The following is a 19442-nucleotide window of genomic DNA, read 5'->3' on the forward strand; positions in this document are numbered from 1 at the left end:
AGTCTCACTCTGTCACCCAGGTTGGAGTGCAGTGGCACGATCTTGGCTTACTGCAAGCTCTGTCTCCCAGGTTCACGCCATTCTCCTGCCTCAGCCTCCCAAGCAGCTGGGACTACAGGTGCCACCACCATGCCTGGCTAATTTTTTTTTTTTTTTTTTTTGAAATGGAGTCTCGCTCTGTCACCCGGGCCGGAGTGCAATGGCGCAATCTCGGCTCACTGCAACCTCTGCCTCCCAGGTTCACACCATTCTCCTGCCTCAACCTCCCAAGTAGCTGGGATTACAGATGCTTGCCACCATGCCCAACTAATTTTTTTCTATCTTTAGTAGAGATGGGGTTTCACTATGTTGGCCAGGCTGGTCTCGAACTCCTGACCTCATGATCCACCCACCTTGGCCTCCCAAAGTGCTGGGATTACAGGCCTGAGCCACCGCGCCTGGCCCCAGCTAATTTTTGTATTTTTAGTAGAGATGGGATTTCACCATGTTGGCCAGGCTGGTCTGGAGCTCCTGATCTCCGGTGATCCACCTGCCTCGGCCTCCCAAAGTGCTGGGATTACAGGCGTGAGCCACCGCGCCCCGCCCATAGTCTTAAGGGACCATCATAATGTATGCAGGCTGCCTTGTCTTTATGTGCTGCCTGACTATAGCTCATGCACACGATGACAGGACCATGTGCAGGGTGACTCTTCGGGGTGGGAGAATTGCATTTATGGTTACCACCTCTACTTTCTTTTTACATGGGAAAATACTAAGTTATTCGTTCAATGGAGAAATTGTTAAAAGGAATGAAATTTACTTTTTACTTCCCACTAACAAAATTTTTAATGATGAAATTAGTATTTTTGAAATTTGGGGGCTTATACCTGTAATGTAAAAAGGCCTTCTTTTCTGTTTTCAGAAGTTTTTGTTTTGTTTTCATGATGTTTGAATAAAAAAACCTATGGGTTTTATTTCACAGAAGGTGGAGGAAAGTTACACCATTCTTTGCCAAAGGCTGGCTGGATCAGCCCTCACAGACAAGCACTCAGGTATGTAAAAGTTATGGGTTCCCCACTCTAGACTAATCATCCTTCACTGAATGAAATGACTTATCATCCTTTGAAGTGAAAACTTTCTGAGATTCCATTTCTTTTCTGTCTTTTAAGAACTGCCTGTTTCTAAACATCATATATCAAGCAGAAGCTCATGCCTGCTGACTCTACTCTTCTCTAAGAGGAACTGCAGTTGTTAGTTCCCATACCATCCCCTCTTCTCTCTTTTTTCACCTTTTCAAAGCAGAAGGCAGAGCGGTGGGAAGCCTGGTAAATCACAGATTCCGTGTGAGGCTTACTGGTGCTGCTGTGACTCCCTAGTGTGGAGGATTTGGCCTCATCTGATGTTGGTGCACTTGCCTCTGCTGACAGTGTGGCTGGTATCTCCCCTGACTGCAGATGGATCTGTGTTCCATGCAGCAGTTTGTATTCATCTGCTTACATGCTGATTCAGAAACAAAGATTGAACCACACCCACAGATGTCATGGGTATTCTTTGCAATGTTAATATATTCTTTTTCTTAATATCACTTCCATGTCTCTTTATTCTTCTCAGATAAAAGTTAGAGCCGCATGTCCTGGAGGTGACTGCAGGTTGTTGGATTTGGAGTATCGGCCATGTCTCACCACATCCTGGCTCCAGTGTGGATGCAGAGAGAGTGTGACAGAAGATCTGCCTGTGAACCACCTGGGATTAGCCATGTCCCAAGGTGCCCAGAGTGGGACTAGTTCTTCACAGTGTGGCAGCTGCACTAATCTGTTAGTGAGGGAACATCCATTCCCTCACTCTACTCTCCTCACTATCGGAAATTCATTTTGATTCAGAATAAAAACCAAATGTATAGAGCTTTGGGTGTAGGATATGAAATTGTACTTAGATTTAAGAAAAAGAGAAAATCAGATGTATTTATTTGACTTCATTCCGTATTTGAAAGCACATTTTAATTTTTATTTGCCTTGTTTTGTTTTAATTGAGTAGTGAGAGTTTTAGCCCTTTGTCTTTAGTACACCCAAGGATCGACTGCTCCTGAAGCAAAGAGTTCAGGATGGGGTATGCGCAAGTTGGGTAGAGAGGTGAAGAAGAGAAGGAAGTGAGAAGGGGAAGGGAGAAGCACCTTGCTTCACTAAACTGTATTCCAAGCTCCCTGCTGTCCGGTAGGCTGCTTCTCTGAGGGTCACCTCAAAGGTGTGCTATGCCCTGTGGCTCTTATGTGCCCAGGTGGTGTGGTCAGAGAGTGGATGGGCTTCCTCCCACCCTGAGGCAAGCACCTCTTCTCTGTAGCTGGGATCAACCACAATTAACAGGAATCCTCAATGTACTAAATAGCAGGCACTTGAAAATGGGTGTGTTTTCTTCCATTGTCGTCTTTTCTATTGAGGGTTGGGATTTGGGTGGGAGAGGAAAGCAAATTTTATTTTCTTGACTATAAATTTGTTATTCTTGGTATCATTTCATTTTTATAATTATACATTAGACATTGGCACTTGTGTAAAACTGTCCCTGCAGATTGAGCAGGAAGTAAAAACATGGAAATGCTTCGGATAGTGGCAGGGGTGGGAGTTGCTAAGGAAGGGGTGGGATGGGAGTGGGTAAAGAGTTTGGGAAGGTTATCTAACTGAATCACTACTGAGTTGAATCATGGCTATCATTAGCCACGGGTACTGCTGATTATAAGGCCAGTAAAATTTTAGTACCTGGAGGTTTGACTCTAATTTTTGCACTGATGGTGCCAAAGGGCCCTGAGTCAAAAGGAGAGCCAAGGGTGGAGTGGAGAAAGATATGGTGAAGGCAGAACTGCTCGCACCAGCTCCAGAAGCACTTCCTCTGACTTCACTGCTACAGCTCTTTCCACACTGGGCCATGATTGACCTTAAAAATTGCAGACCATCACATACACTGGACATTGCAGGCAAGGTGTTGGTAACTGCCTGCTCTAGGATGAACAGTAGCATTAGCAGCACCCTACAGAGGATGTTTCAGAATCGTAATTTGAGAACTCCTTCAATCATATTGACTTTCTTTGGTTTTCCTTGTGCATTAGGTATATATGTTTTGAAGTATTTTTGCCAACTAAAATGAAGTCTGTAAATTCTGTTAATAAACAAGGAGTTCATCCATTGCTCACATCTTTCATTGGTGCCCTCTGAACTCTGTGGGTTGCCAGGATGTAATTTTAATGCTTCCCTGCAGCCCAAAGATTATTTTTTCACCACAAATGGTAAGGGATGCCCACCTACTTTTATAAACACCACTACAACTTAGCAAGTTTATTTATCTATGTCCAGATTTCTGTTTCTGTCCTAAACTGATCTGTGTTTTTAGGTAGATCAACTTGGATCTTTAGACCTCATCTATAAATTGGAATTATATTTTTAGTCATAAGCCAAGTATAATTTAACTCAGAATGGGATTAAAAATTTTAGAAGCAGAAGCTAATATATAAATGAAGCTTGGGATTTGGAACTTTCTGTATCTCTTAGGAGGAACAAGTAAAAACCAAATGGTTACATTGTGCTGCTAGAAATAATGTCATTCTCAATTAAAAGGGTTACACCTGTAGCCACTTGACACTAACACCATGGGTTGGGGGGGGCAATTAATCAGGAAAAAAGTAAATATAAAAACTTTCCTCTTAACTTCACACACTACAGGGTAATTATGTAATTCTCTAGCACTCAATTAAGAAGCTTGTAGGTTAGCAAAGTTTCAGTTTCTCTAGTTCAGCCAGTATCTTGTCCTTAGTAATTATTTGCTTTCCCTGCAGTTCAGTTTCTCCTTGGAACTCTTAACAGGACTAACTGGAAAAATACTTTGACCATAGCTCTAGTACTTTCAAATAAATTCATATCTAGATTTTCAAACAAAGCCCCAAGATGAAGTCTAATTCTGAAAATATCTCATAATTTTTGAATGTTCTTTTTATCTTATCAACCTAACTTCTCTTCTCCCTCCCAACTTGGCCTCCCACGCCTTCCATTTCATTTTGGTCATTATAATCACATCCATTTGGCTTTGGTTATGACATCTTCCCTTCAGGATGATGGAATTAGATATGCAGCCTGTCTTTGAGTGAGACTGGTCACCATCAAAGGAGTTTTCTCTAAGGGACCTGACTAGAAGTTGAAATCTACTTCCCTGCTAAAGGGCACAAGGGTGGTGTACCAAGAAAGCTACCTTCCCAGAGCAAGCAGGCTGCATTTTAGCTATGGAAGTGACCTGCTGTGACACTGTGCTGTCTTCTGTGGGCTTAATGGCTCCTTCGCTGTGAAGTGGCAAATTGCATGTAGAGTGTCTCCTTCCTTTTCAGAGAACAGTTAATCAAGGCAAATCAGCGAGCCCCCAAAGTGCTGTAATTTAACATCGTGATTACTACCTTCTAAGCTATATATTTTGCATACTTTAAAATCACCTAACTTGGACTGCTTGAATTATATTGACTTTTAGAACCGAAATTGTAACTATGTATTATATTATATTATATTGCATGGGAGGTATATTTCATAAGCTTTTTGGCTTTCTTTTTTCCCACAGCAACTTCTAATGACTGTTAGGAAGGATGAATCCCCTTTTAAAAAAGTTTTTGTTGTTATTTGGTTTTGGGGTAGGAGGGAGGATCTACTGTGGTAATAGAGAAGTCCGTTTAAAAATTATTTTTAGAAGCTAAGGAAAGCAATTATGTTTCCTGTGAATTGTCTTTTACTGGCATCGTTTTTTCCTCTTTGATGTTAGTAAATTTGGTGTAATACATTGGGGCTTCCATATTTCAAAGTGGAAGCTTTCTTCTCTGAAGTCAATGTATGGTTTTGAGTTACTAGAGCTTTGGTCAATATTTCCTTCCCTGTATGTCACAGAGGGCACCATTGAGAACTGTGTGCATAGGACCTCAAAATACAAAATTAGCAGGACCTTACAGTCAGCTTCCTAGTGGCTAGTTTTTCCCCCTTATATTACAATTTTTGTTTTATAAATCATTTTTTTCCTGACATTTCCACCACTTTTCAGTCATCTGCAAAATTTTTCTTTCCTCAAGAGTTCCTTTTGCCTTATTCCTTATGCCTTTCCCACTGGTATTGAGGGTTTTGATAATAAATTGGTAGGAAAAAAAGTTCCTCCTAGAAGGAAGCCTTCCCCGCCATTTCCAGGTGCCAACTGCTAAGCAGATATACTCCAAAAATGGTAACTGTAATATGCACACTGTTGGTTATTTTTAATAAGCCTCTTCCTACTAGAACATTTTATTTTCCTTGTTCACCATACAATCATGTACTCTTTAACAGAAATTGCTTTTAAAAAATACCTGGAACTATCTTTAAAAAAACTTTATTAATAATCATGTATTTTTACTGATCACATTTTGAAATGCCTAAAAGACTTTATTGTTCTAATTATCCAGATGTACCTTTGTAAAATAGCTCTTTTATGAATTAGCTGATAAGGCTGTATGTTTCTGGAACAAAATATTGGTCATCTAAAAACTTTCTGTTTTCTGGGGTCTGGGAAAATAGAAAATAAGAGTTCAAATATTAAATAAGCTTAAAGGAACCAAGTATGTGACTTTTTATTTGTATTCTGGTTGATTTGTCTTGTCCAAGTTGTATTAGAAAAGTTGAGGAGTCGAGGAGCCTGTAATTAATTTTACCGTCAGTGACTGTCAGACATCTTCCTGCTTATTGGAGCATCGCTAGCAACACGGCTAAACCTTCATGACAGTGCTGGCAGGTGGGCTTGCCCTAGCATATGGGGCAGGTTTGTTGTTTTTTTAACAGCTTTATTGAGATATTCACATATCATATAATTCATTTAAAGTGTATAATCAGATGGGTTTCGGTATATTACATTATTGATTTTTAATTGTGGTGAAATATATATAACAAAATTTGCTATTTTAACTATAAAGTTCAGTGAGGTTAATAGGCCAGCTTTTATGACTCACTTGAAGATAACTTTGGTTTTAATCCTACCCTAATTGAAACATGTTTCTCTTATTCCTGTCCCCAGTGCTGGGCTTCTTCCCATACCAACATTTCTGTGCTTTTACCAACATCATTTTAGCTCAGAAGGCTTGCTTGCTTTGGGCACTTTCCGTATTTTGGTTTTGAAATATACTTGTAATTTGACTTATTCTTGGGATATCTTAGTTTTCAGTCATTCAGGGGCACATTTGGCTGATGGAGCTAATAAGCATAATAAAATGCTTAGTAGTTTATACCATCTTTTAGTTAAACATTTTAAAAATTAAGACTATTCAACTGTACTTTGCAGAAATTAACCTGTTTCTACTCCTGGCTTTGTTTACAAACTCTGTCTATATATATCAGGTGCAACAAAGAGATACCCATACCATCCCACTTGCTCTTTGATAGCCATCTCCTGGGAATGGAGATGATAAAACTCTGTATTTGCATGTGAGCAGCTACTTCTATTTTTTACTGGCCTCTTTCAAGCTAAATGACTGGTTTACCAAAGGTTTAATACCAACTTCAAATATAGGAGGATCTATCCTGATTAAAAATTGCCTTTTAATTGAACTTGTTATCTTCTTGATGTTTTATGACAAATGTCATAAAACATGACAGATAAGTAGCTGAATGTAGGTGTTTCCTATTTTCTCTATAATGTCGAGGATAATTCATGTTACTAATTGGAAACACTTCTTCAACTTTAGCTGTCAGGGAATATGTTTATTTTGCCACTGATTTTTACTAGTGAGACACCATCCTTCCCTAAGCATCAGCAGAGGCCTTGGTTTGAAATCATTTAAGGTATGTAGAGCTCTCTTTCTAGATTTTCCCCCTCAATTGATGAGAGTGCTTTTGGACCAACCTGTAATTTAAGCCATTTTATTTTAAGGAATCTTTTTCTTTGTACATGTGATCAGAGGGTTGTGGCTGCCTGAACACATGCTAATCAAAAACACATTACGATACATTTTGGTAATCTTTTAGAAACTTTTAGGGAGGCATCTGTACAAAGACATTTTTTTCTACTATCATTATTTTAAATATTAAAGGCAAATAGCATGACATAATGCAGCACTTTTCAATCTTTTTGATCTCATGACCACTTTTTAAAAATAGATATCTGTTTTTTTTGTGGTGGTGTTGTTGTTTGAGACAGGGTCTTGCTCTGTCACCCAGGCTGGAGTGCAGTGGCACTAACATGGCTCATGCAGCCTTGACCTCCTGGACTCAAGTGACCCAACCTTCTCAGCCTCCCAAATATCTGGGACCAAAGGTGTGCATCGCCAGGCCTGGCTAATTTATTTATTTATTTTTTTGTAGAGATGACATTTCTCCATGTTGCCTAGGCTGGTCTCAAACTCCTGGACTCAAGCAAGCCTCACCTTCCCAAAGTGGTGGGATTATAAGTATGAGCCACCACACCTGGCCAGGACCACTTGACACTCTTAAAAATTATGAAAGACTTTATGGAGAAGCTTGTATTCATGTGGATTATATCTATCAATAGTTACTATATTAGAAATTTAAAAGAAAATATGATAAATGAGAAAAATGAATTTATTTAAAAATAGTAAACCAAATTACATGTGAACATAAATCACATTCTTATGAAAAATCACTATTTTCCACAATTAAAAAATTGAGGTTTATGTAGTTTTTGAAATCTCTTTAATGACTGGCATAATAGAAGACAGCTGGATTCTCATGTATGCATCTGCACACAGTCTTTCATGGTTTTTTTTTTTTTTTTGAGACAGAGTCTCGCTCTGTCACCCAGGCTGGAGTGCACTGGTGCAATCTCAGCTCACTGCAACCGCCACCACCTGGGTTCAAGCGATTATCCTGCCTCAGCATGAAACGGGGTTTCGCCACGTCGGCCAGGCTTTTCTCGAACTCCTGACCTCAGGTGAGCCACTGTGTCCAGCCCTGTGGTGATATGTTGAAGTATATAAAGAAAATCCAGCTTCACATGGATATATATTTTTTAAATGGAGAAATATTTGAATAACCTTTTCAGATAATTATGGATATTCTTCTCTACAAAACTTGGCAAGTGATAGTTCCTTCAAAGATAGCTGCAGTGTGGAATCTGAAATCATATCGAGGAAGTTTTGGTACTCTGTTAAACTAAAAAATCCACTGATCCATTTTACACTTTATGTGAAGAGTGGTATCTTTTACCCATGCATGATTTTGTAATATCCTGTATTGGTCATTTGGAAAATACTGGTTTGCCGAATTATGGAGTTCTTCCAAATATTGACACATTTCTTTATATAATAGTATCAAAAAGTCACATTTGTTAATATCACAACTGATCTCATCAGAAAAGTCCCATGGCAAATGCAAATTTCACAAAATTCTAATTTTTCCTTGGAATCTTGAATTTTATCATTGGCAACAAATACAGTTTTCCTTGAAATGACAGGCTCACTTTTTTTCATTTTTGAGTGAGAAGATAATTGCCAAATATTCAAGTCTGAATGGCAATTGCTTACCAGTCATTCTTTCATGTTAAAATGGTCTTCCATTAAAAAAAAAAAAAGGTCGGGCGTGGTGGCTCATGTCTGTAATCCCAGGACTTTGGGAGGCCAAGGTGGGCGGATCACGAGGTCAGGCGATCGAGACCATCCTGGCCAACATGGTGAAATCCCATCTCTACTAAAATACAAAATTAACCGAGCATGGTGGCACGTGCCTGTAGTCACAGCTACTCAGGAGGCTGAGGCAGGGGAATCGCTTGAACTCGGGAGGTGGAGGTTGCAGTGAGCCAAGATCACGCCACTGCACTCCAGTCTGGCGTCAGAGTGAGACTCCATCTCAAAAAAAAAAAAAAGTAGCTACTACTTTTCCTTCAGCCACAACCATGGTACTGTGGTATGCGGCAGGGTTCCTTCATGCATACTTAACTTTTTTCCACACAAAATATTAAAAAGATGTGTACTCGAGGGTTGAGATTTCATAAAATTATTAAAATTTACTGCTTCGTCAAGGACATTCTTAAGTGAAACTGGCAGTGTCTATTGCAAGTCTGCAGCAGTGACAAATACAGTGTTAATGAAATTTGGTACAACTTTGATTCCTGCTAAGCCACCAACAGCTTCACCCTCTATTGATTTTGCACCATCAGTGCAATTGTCAACATGGTGAAAAGGCATATGGTGTCTCAGTAATTTTATGAAAAGTTTTTGGGTTTGAGTTTTTTTGTTGTTTTGTTGTTCTTTTTTCTTTTTTGCAGTCTGTCTCTGTTCTTGCTCTGTCATCCAGGCTGAAGTGCAGTGGTGCAGTTATAGCTCACTACAGCCTTAAACTCCTGGGCTCAAGTGATCCTCCCATCTCAGCCTCCTTAGTAGCTGGGACTACAGGTGCATGCCACCATGCCCAGATAATTTTTTTTTAATTATTTTTTGTAGAAATGGGGTCTTACTGCGTTGCTCAGGCTGGCCTCCCAACTCTTAACTTCAAGCCATCCTCCTGCCTGAGCCTCCAAATGCCAGGATTACAGGCATGAGCCACTGCGCCCAGCCTATGACAATAGTTTTGAATCCCTGGGAGTTAAGGTTTGCAGACCACACTTTGAGAACTGTTGGTGTAGTGAAAAGAACCTGAACTTAGATGATCTGGATTCAGTTTCAACTCTTCTACTTACTTGCTGTGTGGCCTTGAGTGAGTTACCCTCTCTGTTTCCATTTTCTCATCTATAAATTGAAGTAAATAATATCCAACCTAACAGTTGTGAGGATTAAATGAGAAATTACTAGGCATGAGGCTGGTATCTCCCCAACATTTTTCGTTTTTTATTTTCCATTTCAGAATTTTTCTTTTTGAGACGGAGTCTCTCTCTGTCACCCAGGCTGGAGTGCAGTGGCGCGATCTCAGCTCACTGCAAACCCCGCCTCCTAGGTTCACGCCATTCTCCTGCCTCAGCCTCCAGAGTAGCTGGGACTACTGGCGCCTGCTACGAAGCCCGGCTAATTTTTTGCATTTTTAGTAGAGACGGGGTTTCACCATGTTAGCCAGGATGGTCTCCATCTCCTGACCTCGTGATCCGCCCACCTCGGCCTCCCAAAGTGCTGACATTACAGGCGTGAGCCACCGTGCCCAGCCCCATTTCAGTATCTTAAGTACTTAAAATAGGAGAAGAGAAAAATAGGCAAGAATATGTAGGTATCTCGCTTGCTAATACAGCCATATTTCCTGTAATATTATGGTTTTGGTGTGTCTAAACCCTAGACTCTTAGGGGTGAGTATATGTGTGTTCTTTTTATTTTTTAGAGACAGGGTTTCTCTCTGTCACCCAGGCTGGTGTGCAGTGGTGCAGTCATAGCTCACCTCAGCCTTGCACTTCTGGGCTTAAGTAATCCTGCCTCTGTCTCCCGAGTAGCTGGGAATACAGGCACGTGCCACCATGCCTGGCTAACTTTTCAATTTTTTTTAGAGACAGGGTCTCACTATGTCACCCAGGCTAGTCTGGAACTTCTGTCCTCCAATGATTCTCCCAGCTCAGCTTCCCAGCATGCTGAAATTACAGGTGTGAGCCACTGCACCGAGCCCCATTAAAAAAAAAAAAAAAAAAAAAAAAGTTGCTGACCTCTGTAATAATACACTTGTTTAGCCTGATTGTTCTTTTAAGTGTAAAGAAAAAGATACCCTTTTGATTACATTTGATTTAGTGAGAGCCTTGGTTTTAGAGAAACCTATGTATTGGACTTGTGATGTTTTGGGACTACTGTTGTAAAGGGGTGAAGTGGAATGGTAGATGTTCCAGAAACTTTTCAGTATACCTGTAGTGGTTTTCATCTTGCTGCAGGCTCCCATATGCAATGTGCTAATACTACTTGGTTTATCTTCCAGTTAAAGCTAGATCTTCATAGTTTTGAAACATCTGTATTCAAATATATAAGCTGCTTACTTTCTTTTAAGTCTTAATGGAGATCTGAGTTATGTTGTGGTTATTTAGTGAGAGTTTGTGTTTTGTCTTCCTAAAACATGCATCGATCACCACGTCTCCTGAACTAAAGAGCATAAGTGATTTTCATATTCGAATCATAATAGCACTTTGAAACCTTTTCTATAGAAACAGCACCAGACATCATGGCCTAAAGTCTAGCATATGACAGGATTTCTGGGATTCCTCTCTGCCTTCCCCTCCTATGCATGGGGAGAGGCCCGTACATACCAGGGAAGCAAGACGAAACTAAACTGAGTTCCTTCTAGTCTCTGTGCTGATATCAGCTGGTTATCTAACCTACAACAAGTCATTTACTTATCTGGGCTCAGTGTTCTCGTCTTACACTGAGGAAGTTGGATGACAATTCTCTCCAAGGCCCCTTCAACTCTGAATGTGAAATTGACAGCACAGGAAAATAGAGCCAGAGCTTGCTCGCTAGCTTGCTTAGGTATTCTCAGGTAAGCTCCATCTTTCCCGACCTTCTGTGTTGCTCCCGATAACAGTGTTCTTTCATTTGTTTATTTTATTTTTGTGACAGGGTCTTGTTCTGTCACTGAGGCTAGAGTGCAGTGGCACAAACACGACTCACTGCAGACTCGACCTCCTGGGCTCAAGCTATCCTCCCACCTCAGCCTCCTCGGTAACTGGGACTGCAGGGATACGCCACCAGGCCAGTCTTCCCATCTCAGCCTCCCAAAGTGTTGGGATTACAGGTGTGAGCCACTGCACCCAACTAGAGTGTAATTTTAATGTCACCCACTGAAATCTGTCCCTGGAAAATTCTTTTTCTCCTGTTCTTTGAAGTATCTTTATTTTGACAGCTTACTTTAGTTTACTGTTACCTGCAGTCTGATAAAACAGTTTCATCTCTTCTTTCATCATGGTCTCACTGCCAGTTTACAACAACTGGAGGCTTTTGTGGAAGAAGATCTGACTTTCCTGGTTCCAAGAAGACTTGCTGAGCATTGGCTGAGGAGACACTGGAGGTCTTATCTCCGCTTCAGCTCATGTCCTGAGTAATGGCCTGTTCTGAAAGGCTTACGAAATTTGGAGACTTTGTAGAAGTCGAGTCCCCAGAATATGAGCTAACCAGATAGTATAGCAAGCAAATGCTCCACCAGAGAAACTGTTCCAGCCAGTGAGAATAAGTCCCAGATAACTTGGATGCTTTCATTGCAATCAAATATTTACAAACCAACACTTCAAGTGACAGGAAAGGAGATTAGACAAAACTGTTTCTATAGCTTGCCACCTACTGAGAGTAAAAGACTCAAATCTTCTCTACTGTTTTTTTTTTTTTCTTTTCCTTTTGGAAATTGGCCTCTTTGGGATAAATCCTGGTGGGACAGTCAGTGATATTTACCTGCAATACCTACAGAGCCTAATGTTTACTTCTGGTGGGGGTATTGGCATTCTAATAGGAGTGTTTGGGGAAGGTTCTGTTTCTCTCCCTCCCTCCCTCCCTTCCTTCTCTCTCTCTTTTCTTTTCTTTTTTTTCTTTTCTTCTCTAGAGAGAGTGTCGCTCTGTTGCCCAGGCTAGCGTGTAGCGGTGCAATCTTGGCTTACTGCAACCTCTGCCTCCAGGTTTAAGCAATTCTCCTGCCTAAGCCTCCTGAGTAGCTGGGACTAGAGGCACGTGCCACCATGCCCAGCTAATTTTTATATTTGTAGTAGACACTGGGTTTCACCATGTTGGCCAGGCTGGTCTCAAACTCCTGACCTCAAGCTATCTGCCTGCCTGGGCCCTCCCAAAGCTCACAGGCGTGAGCCATGGCGCCCAGCCGGTTCTGCATCTTTAAACATGCGTTATGATTAACTTACATTCTCAACTCTTTTCTTCCTCTCTCTTCAAAGATGTACTGATCTGACATGCAATTAAGGCTGGGCATACCGAGGCAGATTAAATGCAGGAATCTTTCTATCTAGGGCCAGAACAGCTTGGCAGCCGTGACTATAGAGTTGATTGATTAATTGGTTAACTTATTCCCAGCTTTGTTTCAGAAAGCTTTGCAGCAGAGCAGGGTGTTTGAAGATGGTTTGAGGAAAAAAATGAATCATAGGCCTTAGGGAAAGGAAGGTGGATGTTAGGCTCGTTTACAGTATTTGTCACTTGGTGCTATGATTTTTTTTCTTTCAAAATTCTCTGATTTACCCCTTGCTCTGTTTCCACTGTAGCAGGTTATCTTGTGGCACAGCTCCATGTCTAAAACACCTGCATAGATCGCTGCCTCCGCTCATCAGCCTGTCACAAATGGCTACCCACCAGGTTTGCCCCAAAACATTCCTTTCATTATGCCACTTGCCTGCCCAAGAACCTGCAGTGGCTATGGTTACTGCTGTATCGAGATTAAACTCTGCTTTGTTTCGGAGATGTTCGTAATTTGGCCAGCTTTATTTCCCTCTACTGTCCATTGTGAGCCCTCATCCCCAGTAAGGCTTAGGCTCCTTTGAGTCTCCCCACCTCACATTCCAGGCCCTGACTCCACCTTTGCTTTTCCCTTAGTCCGAAATGTACTTCAGAAACTTCCAAGATGAGTATTAAAAGTAATAGCTGGCCAGGCATGGTGGCTCACGCCTATAATCCCAGCACTTTGGGAGGCCAAGGCGGGCGGATCACGAGGTCAGGAGATGGAGACCATCCTGGCCAACAGGGTGAAACCCTGTTTCTACTAAAGTACAAAAAAGTAGCTGAGTGTGGTGGCAGGCGCCTGTAGTCCCAGCAACTCGGGAGGCTGAGGCAGGGGAATCGCTTGGACCCGAGAGGCAGAGGTTGCAGTGAGCCGAGATCACGCCACTGCACTCCAGCCTGGGCAACAGAGCAAGACTCTGTCTCAAAAAAAAAAAAAAAAAAAAGTAATGGCTGGCCAGACATGGTGGCTCACGCCTGTAATCCTAGCACTTTGGTAGGCTGAGGAGGGTGGATCACTTGTCACTGGAGCCCAAGAGTTCAAGACCAGTTTGGGCAACATGGTGAAACATCATCTTACAGAAAAATAGAAAAATCAGCTAGGTGAGGTGATGTGTGCCTGTAGTCCCAGCTACTTGGGAGGCTGAAGTGGGAGGATCACTTGAGCCCAGGAGGCAGAGTTTGCAGTGACCCATGATCTGCACTCCAGCCCAGCAACCAAAAAAAATAAAAAATAAAAATATTAGCTACAACTTAATGAGTACAAACTATGTGTCAGGTGCTGTACACTACATACGTGACTCCTGTCTTCACAAAAACCTCATAAGGTAAGTGGTTTTTCTCCATTTTTACAGAGGCGGTAACTGAAGCTAGTAGTGATTATGAAGTTCCCAGTGGCACAGCTAGGATTCAAGATAAGGTCTGTCTTCCACCAAAGCTTTGTCTTTTTTACCTGGCTGCAGAAATAGTTTCGTACTTAAAGGTGTTTACAGCCTAATAGTGACAAGTACATGAATATTAGTTTTCTGCTTTTCTCCCTCCCTAAATTGCAGTTCTCTACACTGGACTAAGGGGTAGAAATTCTGAGAAGTTTGCATTCCATTCAAGGTGTTTGATCTTGGGAATGACTTGAACATAACTAAACATTAAAGAGATTAACTCAGCAACTGAATTACATTAAAGTAGAATAGAGTAGGCAAAGGAGAGTTGGGAGGCAGGAAGACTAGCGGAGTGATATAATATCTGAACAAGAGCCTTACATTTGGTAAAGTAGGAACAGAAAGGGGAGAAATGGTGCGGTTGAGGTAGAAATTATAAATGTTAGCATATAAGTTAATATGTAGCATATAGGAAAGGGAGGACTTTAAAAAACAAAAGACTTGGCCGGGCGCGGTGGCTCACGCCTGTAATTCCAGCACTTTGGGAGGCCGAGGCGGGAGGATCACAAGGTCAGGAGATCGAGACCATCCTGACTAACACAGTGAAACCCTGCCTCTACTAAAAATACAAAAAAAATTAGCCGGGTGTGGTGGCGGGCGCCTGTAGTCCCAGCTACCCGGGAGGCTGAGGCAGGAGAATGGCGTGAACCCAGGAGGCAGAGCTTGCAGTGAGCCCAGATCGCACCCCTGCACTCCAGCCTGGGCTGCGGGGCAAGACCCTGTCTCAAAAAAAAAAAAAAAAAAAAAAAAAAAAAAAAAAAAAAAGACTTTCTGTGAACCAAAGAGATTGGTTAACAATTGCAAGGCATAGAGCAGAGATAGGCTTTGAGGGGAAAATCAGTGTAATTTTGGCCATGTTGAGTTTTAGGTAGCAGTGTTGTCTCAACTTACAGATGTCTAGCAAGATGTGGCAAATACAGTTCCAGAGCTAAATCGAGTCGAGTCATTCATGCTGGACATAATCCATAATTGTGTGCATAACATCTGTGTCATAAAATCTCAGAATTGAAAGTACTTTAGAGTCTGTCAACTGATTAGGTAAACCAAATATGGTATATTCATATAGGGGAATATTATTTGCCCTTAGAACAGAAATAAAGTACAGATAACATGCGACATACTGAATCTTGAAAACTTTCTGCTAGGTGGAGAAGGCAGTCCTCAGTTGTATGGTCACATATTGTATGATTCCTTTATATGAAATGTGTAGAATAAGAAAATTCATAGAAAGTAGATTAGTGGTTGCCAGGGACTGGGGAGCGGGGAGGGTGTTCATGGATATTGAGTAATGAAAAGATTTGGAATTTAGTCTTTTACTTCTTGCCTGCCACTTATAATATAAAATATCTCATAAGAGGTCAGTTGCTACACTTTGGTTTGTCTGTTGTTTGTTTTTGAAACAGAGTCTCCCTCTGTCACCCAGGCTGTGCAGTGGTGAGATCTCAGCTCACTGCAACCTCCACTTCCTGGGTTCAAGCGATTCTCCTGCCTCAACTTCCCAAGTAGCTGGGATTACAGGCATGCACCACCACATCCGGCTAATTTTTGTATTTTTAGTAGAGATGGGGTTTTGCCATATTGACCAGGCTGGTCTTGAACTCCTGACCTCAAGCGATCCTCCAGCCTCAGCCTCCCAAAGTGCTGGGATTACAGGTGTGAGCCACCATGCCTGGCCAGTTGCTACACTTTGTTTTTTGATTTCCTCATAGTCCAAAAAGTCTACTGCGTACAGGAACATACGGCAAGGACAGTTGGGATGAGCTGTGAAAATGTACGGTTTGTTTTTTTTCTTTAAAGAATCTCAGTAGGATCTACTGATGCACTGACATTATGCCAACTTGCCAGGAATTTCGTTTTTCCCTTCAAGATGCCTGTGAACAGTGTGGCAAAAGAGATGAGCTGCCTTGAAGTCTTAACTGCACGATGGCCGGCAAGACACCAGGGAAGCTTCATGTTTTCCCCCCACCTCCAGAGATCCAATGATACTAAGAGTTAAGAGCAGTTTTATTTAGCATCAGGCAGCTGGGCTGACCTTTCCCAGCACCCCCATGCTCTTTGGTAACTAAAGAATAGAAAGAGAAAGACCGTTTGTAAAGTGTGTGAACGTAAGGAGGAGTCCCTTCCCAGATTCTTCTTGTAACCTCCGGCTTCTTATTCTTGTTTTGCCTAAGATTAGACAAGTATTATGAAGTAATGTGACACGGAAAGGCTAGACAGGAGAGAATTTATATAGATTCAATTATCTAGAAGATTTAGCAGTTTTTTACAAGCCATTTGTTTTTTGTTTCTTGAGGTTTTTTTTTGTTTATTTGTTTTTTGTTCTGTTTTGTTTTGTTTTGGAGATGGAGTCTCACTCTGTTGCCCAGGCTGGAGTGCAGTGATGCGATCTCGGCTCACTGTGACCTCTGCCTCCCAGTTTCAAGCGATTCTTTTGCCTCAGCCTCCCAAGTAGCTGAGACTACAGGTGCCTGCCACCACCCCCAGCTGATTTTTGTATTTTTAGTAGGGGCGGGGTTTCACCATATTGGCCAGGCTGGTCTCCAACTCCTGACCTCAAATGATCCACCCACCTCGGCTTTCCAAAGTACTGGGATTACAGGCGTGAGCCACGGTGCCCGGCCAAGCTACTTGTTTTATTAGGTGTCCAGTGCAGTCTTGATGCTAGCTGAAGATGTTTGGGTAATCTCTTGTATTGCTTCATAAAACACTGTAATAAACCCAGTAGTAGCAGCCTTCAATAGCTTTGCACCAAGGAAATGTTCCCTCCCACCTCCCATTCCCTCTGCTTCCTACTTCCCAATCCCTACCTCAAGCTGGGCAGCTGGAACCACAAATCACCAGCATTACTTCCAGAGGAATAAAACAGCCTGCATCTCCCGTCTGCTTTGTTTTTAGCTGGTTTGTTTGTTTCCAGATGTCAGTAATGTGAAGTATTTCCCCTAATCAATGTTTTAACCTTCTTGTTAATATTTATTCAGCTTGGTGGAATATACTGTGTTAAAGCATCCGTGAGCTCCATGGATGGGAGAGTAAATCTGAATTTCTCTCTTTTCTCTGGAGACATCATAATATTTCCTATTATCAGAGGTTATTGTTTTGCTAGGATATTAATGAGCAGTTTCTCTGCTGGAGTTATCATCGCTTCCCTCTTCCTTCAGCTCCCAAACAAACAATTTTGAATTAACATGGAAACCAAGTTTAATTTCTTGACTCATCTCCTCTGGCTTTGAATTTCCTTTTCTGTTTCATGCTGATGTCAATAATTTGGTGCTTCCATCTGTCCATTTCTGCTCACCCTGTTATTGATAAAGTGATTAACCCCCTACTCCATTGCTATTTACTGATAAATTATTCCTGATCATGCGTGCTATATTTTCTTTATTCAGATCGAAGGTATAATTAGGGAAGAGAGCTGAACAAAGAGCCCTGTTTTCCCTTCTCTTACCACGGTGTTGGGTGAAACATGCTGTCCAACAGGTCCCTGTCTTTTATAATGGAAGGGGAAGGTGCTTTTTTATGCAAATCCAGATGTGTGATGGTGGTCTGTTTACCTTACTTTGTGCTTAATGAGATTCTTCAGATATTGTTACTTTGAAGTACTGCTTCTATTTTTATTATCTAACATTTATTAAATGTCAACCATGTGCTCTGTTAAACAAAGAATAGCACAGTTCTGTCTGGACTCAGCGTCTAGATGCTTAGTTTCAGCCCTAGTGACTAAAACCTGATAATGGACGGTGTATATTATCCTGCGGGACGTTTTCCAAATATTGTATTTTAAAATAACAAAAAATGGGACCCTGCCCCTGGGAGAGACACATCTGAAACAAAGCACGTGTATAAAACAAGGCACGAAACAAGAGAGAGAAAGATACAGTTGAACTTACTTTAAAAGTAAGATTGATTTTTTTACCTTAATTTTTACTCTTGAAATTTCAAGTGATGGCCGGGCGCGTGGCTCACACCTGTCATCCCAGCACTTTGGGAGGCCGAGGCAGGTGGATCACGAGGTCAGGAGATTGATACCATCCTAGCTAACACGGTGAAAACCCGTCTCTACTAAAAATACAAAAAATTAGCCGGGCATGGTGGCAGGCGCCTGTAGTCCCAGCTACTTGGGAGGCTGAGGCAGGAGAATGGTGTGAACCCGGGAGGCGGAGCTTGCAGTGAGCCGAGATCGCGCCACTGCCCTCCAGCCTGGGAGACAGAGCGAGACTCCATCTCAAAAAAAAAAAAAAAAAAGAAAAGAAAAGAAATTTCAAGTGATAGGTTGAATTTTCTAGCTATTTTGATTTCACCTATGTTTTCCATTCTACAAAGAATGTTTTGATCTTTTCATTTGGCCCAAGGCAAAGCTGGTGACTTGGCTCGGTTACAAGAAAAGAGCCTGGAAGCTTACAGAGGAGGAGAGTAGATTTTAGCTCATTGAAGTGGCACAGCTTGGTTTGGTGAATCACTTTGTACCTCAGGTTCTTTATATCAGGATGGTAGTGGGGTTGTTAAAATATAACTAATGGAAGAGGAATATTTTTATTTAAAGTCAGAAAATACAACTCAAAGGTTCATAATTTACTACTAAATAGGTATTTTCGGCCAGGCATGGTGGCTTACACGTGTAATCCCAACACTTTGGGAGGTTGAGGCAGGCACATCACTTGCACCTAGGAGTTTGACACCAGCCTGGGCTAGAAAGTGAGACTCTTATCTTTACAAAAAATCAAAAAATTAGCTGGGTGTGGTGGCACACCCATGTGGTCCAAGCTACATGGGAGGCTGAGGCAGAAGGATTGCTTAAGCCTAGGAGGTAAAGGCTGCAGTGAGCTATGATAGTACCACGGCACTCCAGCCTGGGCAACAGAGTGAGACCCTGTCTCAAAAGAAACAAATAATATTAAAAATAAATACAAATTTTCCTATCTTTGAAACGAAGATAACACAACTCAGGGTTGAAATGAGAAATAATGATGATGGCTGTGAAAGCACTTTGTAAACTCTGAAGCGCTTTGCACATTTTCCTCAGAATGCTTATTACTCATTAGTGCAAGTTTATATATAAGCTCTATGTCCAGGGCCGGGCACAGTGGCTCACGCCTGTAATCCCAGCACTTTGGGAGGCCGAGGCAGGCAGATCGCTTGAGGTCAGGAGTTTG

General features: G+C 41.7%; 1 protein-coding gene across 4 annotated transcripts in view; it reads left to right on the forward strand.

The window, feature by feature from the left end:
* Positions 1-5577, forward strand: part of ARHGEF12 (Rho guanine nucleotide exchange factor 12) — a 148689-nt gene extending 143112 nt beyond the window's left edge. For all 4 annotated transcript variants that reach the window (XM_015115966.3, XM_077964534.1, XM_015115967.3 and 1 more), the window contains 2 exons: positions 962-1031; positions 1591-5577. In XM_015115966.3, coding sequence (XP_014971452.2) covers positions 962-1031; positions 1591-1601 — 81 coding nt within the window. In that variant the 3' untranslated portion in view covers positions 1602-5577. The remainder of the gene's footprint in view (positions 1-961; positions 1032-1590) is intronic.
* Positions 5578-19442: the final 13865 nt, after the last annotated feature.

This window comes from Macaca mulatta, chromosome 14 (genome assembly GCF_049350105.2).
Source record: "Macaca mulatta isolate MMU2019108-1 chromosome 14, T2T-MMU8v2.0, whole genome shotgun sequence".
Lineage (NCBI taxonomy): Eukaryota > Metazoa > Chordata > Mammalia > Primates > Cercopithecidae > Macaca > Macaca mulatta.